This window comes from Rhipicephalus sanguineus, unplaced genomic scaffold (genome assembly GCF_013339695.2).
Source record: "Rhipicephalus sanguineus isolate Rsan-2018 unplaced genomic scaffold, BIME_Rsan_1.4 Seq20, whole genome shotgun sequence".
In the NCBI taxonomy this organism is placed as follows: Eukaryota; Metazoa; Arthropoda; class Arachnida; order Ixodida; family Ixodidae; genus Rhipicephalus; species Rhipicephalus sanguineus.
In genome coordinates, this window is record NW_023614750.1 from 1 (window position 1) to 11,021 (window position 11,021).

The 11,021-nt window shown below is 41.6% G+C and overlaps 1 protein-coding gene across 1 annotated transcript; it reads left to right on the plus strand.

Annotated features, from left to right (window-relative positions):
* Positions 1–1,808: 1,808 nt before the first annotated feature.
* LOC119376699 (uncharacterized) lies at positions 1,809–8,120 on the plus strand (the record flags this gene model as incomplete). The annotated part of the gene is given in 20 exon segments (XM_037646451.2): positions 1,809–1,944; positions 2,762–2,854; positions 4,325–4,369; positions 4,692–4,736; positions 4,827–4,859; positions 4,941–4,991; positions 5,061–5,105; positions 5,225–5,257; positions 5,330–5,380; positions 5,448–5,492; positions 5,612–5,644; positions 5,717–5,767; positions 5,846–5,890; positions 6,010–6,042; positions 6,116–6,166; positions 6,354–6,407; positions 6,497–6,555; positions 6,871–7,061; positions 7,384–7,543; positions 8,044–8,120. Coding segments are annotated over 20 exon segments (1,331 nt in total), but the record flags the coding sequence as incomplete, so codon positions are not given.
* Between the last annotated feature and the right edge of the window lie 2,901 nt (positions 8,121–11,021).

An 11,021-nucleotide genomic window follows, 5' to 3' on the forward strand; every position in this document is an offset into this window, starting at 1 on the left:
GTCATGCCACTGGTGGGTGCATGTTGACACGCAAATGATTGCATTGTGGTACGTAGCAAGAAAGAGCATTTTCAGGGCTTGAATAAATGTGGTGCCAGCAGGCGAAGCTTTCCGAGCACTTTTGTATCCCAACTGAAACAGGTTTGATAAAGATCTGCAAACTTCATTCATCATCTTGTACTTCTTTAAAGTGGCACTAAAAAGCAAGAAGATTTTTCTCATATTCGTAGATTACTTTTTTGCAATACCAAATGCACCACTTTTGTCACAACAAGAAGTTTTGTAACTCAGAAAACATATAAACAGAAAGTTCAAAAGGGATTTCACCACTCTTCGCACACCAATCGCCATTATGTGACAGATTTTTATACCATAGTCCCTGTGTGGGTCTGCACATCTCTTTGTCGACAAAAAATGAATTTTGTAGTATTTTATGCGAGCTTGAAGTTTTATGTTAGTCTTGCCATCCATGACATCTCAGAGGTGCAAGCTTCAGTACGAAACTCTAAAGTTGAAGTAACTTTTATTTCCCAGTGTAGTATGTTGGTAAAATTTACGGCAGTATATTTCTGAAAACGTATTTCATCAGTCTAAGCCTATTCAGACTTTTCCTTTAGTGTCCCTTTGCACAATTGTGATGTTCATTCTATAGATGCACGCATATATTGGCATGCTTGGTCATTCATTACTTTGGCTGCTGCGGGAGGTCGTGACATGTCTGCGCATGCTATCTATTGCATTGAAAAGCCGCGTATTCTCAGGAAAAAAAGAAAAAGAGGGAAAGTGCTCAAGGTCACGAGGCATGCGTGACAGATTTTCTTTTTCATCCCTCCCTGGTGAGCTTCCAGCACTTTCGTCAGGAGGAGAGAAAAGAGAATGCAATTGCAATGTGTGACAAAGTTTTGCAACTCGGCTCGTATGGGACGGATTCTGAAAATTATTGCAGCGGTGAATTCATGAGGTAATAAGTTTCTCGATTGAATCCATTTCATGACTACTTGAAAAAGTGTTGCACGGCACCTTTTAAACTATGGACAAGGTCACTGGGTACCAGAAAAAGTAATTCTGCTCCAAAGGCATGTTCACCTTTGCACAATGCAATGGCATGCTTCTATAGGAGCCCAAGGGAGGCATGGCTTGTACTAGTGGCCATGCACTGGTATGGTATCATTGCGTTGCAGTCCGTGAGTACTGCTGAGTGCTCATTTAATGATGGTCGTACTTCAACCTCCATGGTGTCCACTGTCTTTTTGTGGCACTCGTGAGTGATATGGGCATCAGTCATCATTGCAGTACATAGTTCAGCATGTCACATCCACGCATCATGCAGCGCTTTGCAGTCGCACGTAGAAACGCCAGCAGCCATGCACTCAGTATATTGCCTATCAATTGTTGACCCATCTGCATGTTTTTGAACATTACATTGTGCGACTAAAGCTGTGGCTTCTGTGCTGTATCTTTGTTTACAAGGGCAGCAAGTTTACAAAAGCATGTTCACTCACTACCCAGCAACAGTCTTGAACAGTTTTGGCAAGCCCATTTGTGGCATTGGGAAACATTGCATCTTCAGGCATGCACTAAACTTTTATGCAGCATGTAAAGACCAGCATAAGCAAGTGAGGCATAAGATGAGCGGCTGCTGCTCACATCAGTTTTATGGAAATCTGTCACAAGAAGTCATTAACTACTATACTCTGTGCTTAAATTGACACTATTTTATGCTACTTTAGTGTATACAACAGTAGGTGTGCATGTCGGACTAGCTCAACAGTGTCGCAGCAAAACATGCCTTGCAACTTCATGTGCAGGTACATACCTGCATGCAAGAGCAAAGGCACGGGAGGCAGAAGATACGGACAACGTGCCTGCTACAGATACTGAAATGGGCAGAGGCAAACGTCGCCGCCGAAATGGCCATGAAATGCCAGACGAACCAGATCTAAGGTTGCTATCATTTCAGTGATGTGCATATGAGTATGCAGGTATTAAATATAATGAATTGCAAGATGCGAAATCAAAGCCTCTTTGCATAAAGATTTACAGGGAATATCCTGGATATGTAAAAAACTATGCTAGTTGCGAGAGGGCTCTTAAAGGTAGGGACATGTTAAAATGTAGCAAATCTCTATGGCAAACTCTCTCCTAGGTGTTGCATTTTGTTATAAGTATTCCCTACGCTGTGAAAGACAGTGTATGAGTGAGCTTGTCTTTCCAATTCGACAAGTTTCTCAAGCTGGTGATATTTGTTCATAATTTTGTCCATGTTAAGTTCAATTTTCCTTAACAGGAAGATTTTGTCCAGCTATCGTTGAGTTTTTGTGGCTAGCAGGCATGAAATAAATCTGCTTGTCCAATATATAAAAATTTAGTTGTGTGCAGTTACATGTTAATGGTGCTGCGGTTTCTAGCTAATGAACCTCTTGCATTTCACCTTCATTGAAATAAGACTTTCACTGTGGAAACCGAATTCATGTCTCTTGCAAGGTGTATGATGTTTAGGTTTGTGCAGACCTGTTTGGGAAACACATGTAACGTAACATACAAAATAATTAGGTCGGATATATGTGCTTGATCAAGGAGAATTAGGTTACCTAGCTTGTACTTTTGGGAATAACTTGCCACTTTTTTGGAGAGATTACGTGGGAAACTAGTGTTAGTCCTCATTAAATTAGATTTTATAAATGGGGTAATAAAAACCTATTATTACACAAAAGCAGCCTCGTAAAAGTCCCATGTGTATGTGCTGCATTTGCCCATATAGGAGCTCCCCATCTCCATCCAGCAGCACGGAGTTGGAACCAGGCCTTCATGCAAGTGCACTTGGGACACCACCACGTTTCGTCAGCGATGATAGGTAGGGTAGTTGTTTTAGAAATCGTTAATTGTGGTAATTTAAAGGCGCATGAATACCCCATTCTGGCCTAATGAGTTCTATATTTGCAGCCTAATGCCCATTAAAGGCCTAATTATAGTTGGACATGTTCAACGCATCAGGTCGTGTGAGCAGAGGTTGGATACGCTTGGTATATGTAGCCAGCGACGGCGGCCAATTCCTCACTTTAGAGACCAGCGCGCTCACCATGCCGCAGCGAGCAGCTTCGGAGTGGCGCATGCGCACTGTCTTCATTTAACATGTCTGCGGCTCCGCGTTTTTCGGTTGAAACATACACCATTTTCTCTTTCTTTGCTGCTCAACCAATGCCTTGGTTGATAAGCGTGCATTTTCTCGCTCTGTGCACTGTTTGGCTTAACATCGGAAGCATCTTTCCTTACAAGCATTGCTTTAAATGCTCTAGGACCCAGAAAATAGCAACAGAGATTGCATTGGAAACAAAAGCGAAACATCTATGTACATACGAGAGTGCATTCCGAAGGCTTCCCAGGCGTTTCTTTTTCTCTCCTAGTCGCAGCAGTTCGCACTGTTGCTGGTCTACACGCACATGTCATCTGTAATTCCTTCGAGTTGACACAGAATAATTGTGGTCGTTAATCAGCGTTGAGTAAACCACAGCCGCACTTTTCAAACGCGCCCCATGCACTGCCATTTTGCCACTGCCGCACTCGGTGCATTGTGGTCTAATGCCAGCGCGTGAAATAGGAACACGCTTTATCTCTGCGGCGGCAGCGACAAGCACGCCAAACTCTGCCGGGAGCGGCTACACTGTGACGCCACACTATATGTTCTTTACTTTTCGCCCGCGTAGCTTAACCATGTCGCATGTACGCGCTACGCTGGACTATATCTAGCCCTTAAACAAATCCTTAAACGCTGTACTGATAATTTTTCACTTTTTACAAGCTGTAAGTACTTCCTGCATGCCGTGTGGATATATAATTGAGGCTTATGCATGTTTCTCTAGGGAATTCTGAACACACCGTTGCGGTTGGAAATTCATTCTTGGAAGCTGAGCATTGTAGCTCATGCACTGTTTTCCATAATTAGGAATAGTACAACTTTTCACACTGTTTTTGGCATAATGCTTCCTCAAAGACATTTCTCACTGCATCACAGTAGTCAATAATTGGACAAATCCCGAGTTTGTTGTAATGGTGATTGACTGTATATTTATCCCAAATACATTTGCAAGATTTAGAAGCTCTGAAACCTTTATTCAGATATGATCATGGTGGCCGCCAGCCTGCATTCACATATGTGCGCATTACCATTTTCTTGGCAGTGTCTGGTATGTCATTTTTATTCTAGTTGAGCACATTCAATAGGCAGCCACTATGCTGGAGATCAAATGCGGTTAATTGATCCACGGATGTGTGTTATGTTTTTTTTTCACCATGAACAAGGCTTCTAAAATAGTAATCTTTTCAGCCCCCAGAGCCCACAGATCACACCTGTACCTCTTCTTGAAGCAGAGTAAGTGTTTTTAGTTGCTGAGTTCTTCATATCTAAAGTAGTCATTGTGCCTGCATTGTTACTGATTGATGACATGTTTGCGAAATCTAGAAGCTCTAAAAACTTTTCCGGATGTGAACAGGGAGGCTGCCAGTCTGTATTAATGTATGTGCTCATCACCATTTTCTTAGCAGTGTCTGGTGTTTCATTTTTGTTCTAATTAAGCATACTTCAACAGGCACTTGCAATCCTGGGAAGCGAATGCACAAATTGGTCCACCATTAATATAAGTGTTTCTTTTTTTTTTACCAAAGACAAGGCTTCTAAAACAGACACTTTGCAGGCACCAGAGCCAACAGAGCTCACCTGTACCTCCTGTTCAAGCAGAGTAAGTGTATTAAGTTGCTTATTGTGCATGCACTGTGTATTGATCGCAGACCTGCTTGCAAGACTTAGAAGTTCTAAAACCTTTTTTCAGATATGAGCACGGAGATCGCCAGCCGGCATTCATGTAAGTGCTAGTTGCAGTTTTTTTTTTTTTTTTGCATCGTCTAGTATACCATTATTGTTCTAATTAAGCACATTTCAACAGGGAACCACATGCACGTCATGGATCGAGTCTGCAAATTGACGCGCCACAAATGTGAGTTATGTTTTTTTTTTTTCTTTTTCGAACCTAAGAGCAGGTTTCTAACACAGTGATACTTTGCAGGCATCAGAGCCAAGAAAGCATGCGAGTACCTCTTGTTCAAGCTAGGTAGGTGTTCTAAGTTGTTCAATTCCTCAAAACCAATTTAAGTGATATCATTGTGCCTGCACTGTGTATTGATCGCAGACCTGCTTGCAAGACTTAGAAGTTCTAAAACCTTTTTTCAGATGTGAGCACGGAGATCGCCAGCCGGCATTCATGTAAGTGCTAGTTGCCGTTTTTTTGCATCGTCTAGCATACCATTATTGTTCTAATTAAGCACATTTCAACAGGGAACCACATGCACGTCATGGATCGAGTCTGCAAATTGACGCGCCACAAATGTGAGTTATGTTTTTTTTTTCTTTTTCAAACCTAAGAGCAGGTTTCTAACACAGTGATACTTTGCAGGCAACAGAGCCAAGAAAGCATGCGAGTACCTCTTGTTGAAGCTAGGTAGGTGTTCTAAGTTGTTCAATTCCTCAAAACCAATTTAAGTAATATCATTGTGCCTGCACTGTGTATTGATCGCAGACCTGCTTGCAAGACTTAGAAGTTCTAAAACCTTTTTTCAGATATGAGCATGGAGATCGCCAGCCGGCATTCATGTAAGTGCTAGTTGCCGTTTTTTTGCATCGTCTGGCATACCATTATTGTTCTAATTAAGCACATTTCAACAGGGCGCAACATGCACGCCTTGGATCAAGTCTGCAAATTGACACACCAGTAATGTGAGTTACGGTTTTCTTTCTTTTTTTTTTCTTTTCTACCCCCTAGGAGCAGGTTTATAACACAGTGATAATTTGCAGGCATCAGAGCCAAGAAAGCATGCGAACACCTCTTGTTGAAGCTAGGTAGGTGTTCTAAGTTGTTCAATTCCTCAAAACCAATTTAAGTAATATCATTGTGCCTGCACTGTGTATTGATCACAGACCTGCTTGCAAGATTTAGAAGGTCTAAAATCCTTTTTCAGATATGAGCACGGAAACTGCCAGCCGGCATTCGTGTAAGTGCTAGTTACCATTTTTTTTGCATCGTCTAGTATGCCATTATTGTTCTAATTAAGCACATTTCAACAGGGAACCACACGCACGTCGTGGATCGAGTCTGCAAATTGACGCACCAGTAATGTGAGTTACGGTTTTTCTTTTTGTAGTTTGCTGATTTTTGTTATAACTGCAATAAAATTATTGTGCCTGCAGCTTTATAGAACAGAATGGCGTAATTATGAGCAAGGCCTCGCACTAGATTCATCAGAAAATGTTTCAAAGGGATCAACCAATTCTGCCACTTATAGTTCTCATGAATTGTTTGTAGGTTCCCAGATGTCCAGAATCGTGACAGAACGTACTGCACCTTGACTCCTTCAAAGTAAGACTTTTCTGGATGTTTGTCTGTCATGTTCGTTTTAATGATAAGACACTCATATAGCTCCATATTCAATATCTCTTCGCTTGTAGCCAAAGCACGACGTTCCCACCACTGCAAGAGAGGCCTCCTGCCTTGCGTGCTCCGCAAAGTAAGTTTCAATTCAAGAGATGCACAGGCACAAACCACTTTGCAGGATCTGTTTTAAATGAATCCAATCTAAGTTATTTATCCTCTTAAAGTTATTAGGGCTTTCAATAATGCATACTGAGATTACAGCAGCTTTAATTTAAAATTTATCATTTTCAACAAGTGCAGCTATAAATCTTAGGTCAAACATTAATCCCAAGTTTTTGGCCTCCTAGCATGTATTTATTGAATGCATACTGTAGATGAATCAAGTGTTTTAATTATGTTCTGAATGGATTTTTGGCAAGTGTTCTAGTTTGACACTCCTCTGTCTTAGGTCAAGAAAAAATTCTGAAAGAGTTGGAACGAATTCGACTGCAAAATGAAACCATCATTCAAATGTTGACTGCTATAGTTCCAAGGCACACAGACCAACTGGGCAACTTTACATTCCCGTTAAGTAGTCGGGAAGATGTTTCATCTCTTGAAGATCAACTTGCAAGTAGCATGGAGCTCAGACGAGAACTGGTGAGCATATTACTTAGTACTATAGCTGTGTGAATAGGAAAATTTTCAGTACACAGTGAATGCAAACAATAATGTTTCAGTGTGAATCGAATAATTCTTCGAATTGAGCAGTTTTGAATGTCGGCGTCCTAAAACACAAGACCAAGCACACTGCGTACCAATTTATGTTTATATTTGTTTTTAATCGTAAATGGTATATTTGTATTCTGGTAATATGAATGCTTGTAATGATATAATTCTAGTGCAAATGTTAGGAAGTTTCAATATTCACACACCCTTACTTAATATAGCACCGAAATTGTCACTTTTTTACTCTCTTTAGGTTAAGCGTTTGGCAGCCATTGGTGGTGGAACGACTGGTCAGGCGGTGCGAGCTCAACTGAGATTCATTTTTGAAGACTCCCTGGCCTCTCTGTATAGTTACACTGGATGGAAAGCAAAAGAGAATTTCTCCCACCTACATCTCTGCGATATTATTAAAGGTGAGCAATTTGGTGAAAATTTTTGTTCAGGCTCCACATTTTAGAAAAGCTTCGAATGTGTCTAAGTGTATTTTTTTTTTTAATACCTGTGAGTTCATATCATTTCTCGCTTACGAATTCCTCAGTGGCCGTGATTGCTGTGGGCAAATTAAATGCATCATCATTCAAAACAAAGCTATTATAAATTGAAAATTTGTTTAGTTTTCGAAACCTATTGCATTTTGTAGCAAGGTGAAATGGGAAATGACCAGTGAGAAGTGCAAAATGCACTTTTATACTTTGAGCTATTCAATGTGAGAATGTCAAGGTAATGCTTATATAAATGCTAAATTGTTGTCTCATGTCTGTTTTTTTTATTTTATCATCGGTCAAAGAGAAACACCATCCTATCATTCAAAAACTATTTTATTACTAATTTTCATTTGTAATATGTAAAATACAAGTCTGATAAGTATATTCAGTTTAGCTTGCAATTGATGGTGCAATGGTATGTTGCGCAGGCCCAATTAGCTTAGTGGGCCTGGAAAACTGGCAAAACTTGATGTGCATATCTGCATTAGTGGCATACTTGGTGTGAGTGCATGAAAATTTTAAGAAGCTTCTATAGCACAATGGTAGCCAGCATACAAAATATGCTGAGGTAGAACTCAAGGTTAAGTACCCCTGTCACACTGGAGGTGCAAATGTCATTAGGTTCGAAGATCAATCATTCGGTGCACCGAATGTCATTCGATCTGTGGTGGTGCTACACTGGAAAAACTAATGTCATTCGTTCATGATATCAATGTCGATAATCGAAAAAAAGAAGGCCGGAAAAGTTGAGGAAGGTAAATGCAGTGTGGTGGAAGAGAGAAGTTATTTATTTTAGAATGTATGTCGGGAGTCGCGTCACTAAATAAACACAGAGAGAAATGGTATTTTGTATAATATCCGGCCAAAACAAGCCAGGACGACGCTTAGCCAGTAGCCACAGCCAAGAGAACACAACAAACATGGCCGACATGGCAGTGCCGCTGCACGACGACGCCAAGCTGCAGCATGTAAAGCGTTTAGTTGCTCTGTATTTGGCGTTGCGCGAAAAGCGTGTGAGCCAAAAGAAAAGAGTGGGGCGAGAAATAGATGAAGAGTGCAAACGCAGCGATGACATTCTCCAACGCATTCAAGCGAATGTGTTCTCGATCGCGGCAGTGGTCGCCACTGCATCCGCCGAGCTTACGCAGCTCTTCCACGATCCGGGCATACACTTTACTATTCCTCTTGGCTTTGCGCAAGTCACCTAAATTGTCTTCCCAAAGCTGACTGTGTCCAGTGCGCTCGTGGAGCTGATGATTCCATTGCTGCATGCACACGTGCGCACAGGCGTCTGTTTGTTTACATGGCAGCATGGCCGACAGCGCCGGGACGCGAGCCAGACGCCACTGAGGTGGAGAGTAAAAACATTTCGCAAAAGCGTTCCGTACACATGTACTCTTTAAAATAATAGATGCCTTACAAAACGCAAAATTAATAGCGTGTTAGAATGAATGCTTCCGAACTTGAGACTGCGGATTGACACATTCTAAGTAGTCTCTGGGGTGGAGAGTACACATTCGGTCCGAGTGCGACGGCAAATGTGTTTCTCGAACTCATTCGATTTTTTAAGTCACTCGATCCTAATGACATTAAATGTCGCTGTGTAGCAGCCGCATAATGTCATTAGATGCGAATGTCATTCCATTCGAATGACATTGAAACGTCCAGTGTGACAGGGGTATTAGTCATGGTTATACACAACATACCATGCACACCTAGCACATACAGTTCTTATGTGAAAAGCAGAGATATAGGTTGACCCCTAATTGTAGTACTCCATGTGAAAAAAAAAAGATTTGAATACTGGTTGACTGATATTTTCTTTTTTGAAGCTGACAAATTGCAACTTAGTGCACCTTTATTTACGATAACTTGTCACTGCCATGGGAGCATCATCTTCATCACAAGTGTTGGCAAAGCTGTCCTTGTACGCTTTGCGAGATCCTCGGCATCCCAAATCACCTTGTCCTCACTGCCATTGAGCACATTCAAAATGCAATACTTTTTACAGCTTGTTACAATTATTTCTACTGGCAAGTCCTCCCACGCATTCTTGACCCTCATCAGCTGTCATACAGCGTCTCTTCAGTGTCATGGTGGCATAATCCTTCACCAACCACTCTTTCTAGAACTTTGTGACACTGTCCTTAAAGATTTGCAACAACTACATCTAGTGGCAGCAGCTGGGTCATCATACTGCCAGGTATAACAACCAGTTCATGTTGGCCTTCTGTAGGGCGTCCTTGACGCCTGAGCAAATGTGGCCTGTGAACGAGTGTAGGATTAGCTATTTGAAGGATACTCTAATAGCTGATTACGAGCGACATTTTGAAAAAAAAAAAAAACATCGACCAATATTCCAATATTTTATTAAACATGGTAGCTTGTGAAAGGAGTTAACTATTGGCCTCAAGGGCGACCACTGGAGAGGCCAGCGCTGCTGTCGCTGTGACGTAGTAAACATCACGTCACTCGCCCCTGCAGTCTTCAGTGCAGCGTGCTTGCTCTCAACCCCGAGGCAGTTCATTTTCTAGCTAAGAGGTTTGTTTACTACAAGATGCTGCAGTGCCGGATGCATTTGAGCGAGCCTATATGTGAATGGATTCCCAGAGAAGGCAAGCGGGTTAGGGCGAGAGAGAAAGTTGGGTGGGCAGATGAGATTAGGAAGTTTGCGGGTATAAAGAGGCAGCCGCAAGCACAGGACCGAGTTGACAGGCGGAATATGGGGCCTTTGTCCTGCAGTAAACGTAGTCTGGCTGATGATGATGATAATGTGAATGAGCCCTTCCTAATGAATTGCAAAGCATGTAATATTTTTGCTCTTCACCCTGTTTTTATAATTCTTTGTTACAGAAGCGGTAAAGCTGGACCACCGCACTCGTGGTGCTTCTGACGATGAAATAAAGGGCTTCATAACGATCTGGCTCAAGAACGCGAAGATACGGCAGGGGTGAGTGAGGCAAGCAGTGAAGAATTATTCTGGAAATGCTGAAAAATGATAGGCATAATTGCAGCGCAATGGCAAATACTCTGATGCATGCATGATTATGAGTAATAATAAGTGAACATTGATGGCGAACAATTTTAACTTTCTGGAGGCATGTACTATCCATGGCATGTTTCTTTATATGCCTTGCAAAGACTAAGGGAACCTAAAGTTTTTATTTAAAGACAAAGGCTATTCAGCTGGTATATACTCAAAGGTTGGAAGTACAATAAAAGCTTGTTAGTTTGACTCCCATTGATTTGCAATATCGGAAATTTTGGACGTGTTCTGGGGGTCCCAACAAGCATATGTATTGTTCAGTGGCATCAAGCTCTTTTTAACTCGGTAATGGGTCATTCCACGCCAAACGTCCCAGCCATTTGGCGACCATTTCAAATCTATTCGAATAAAATCCTGCCG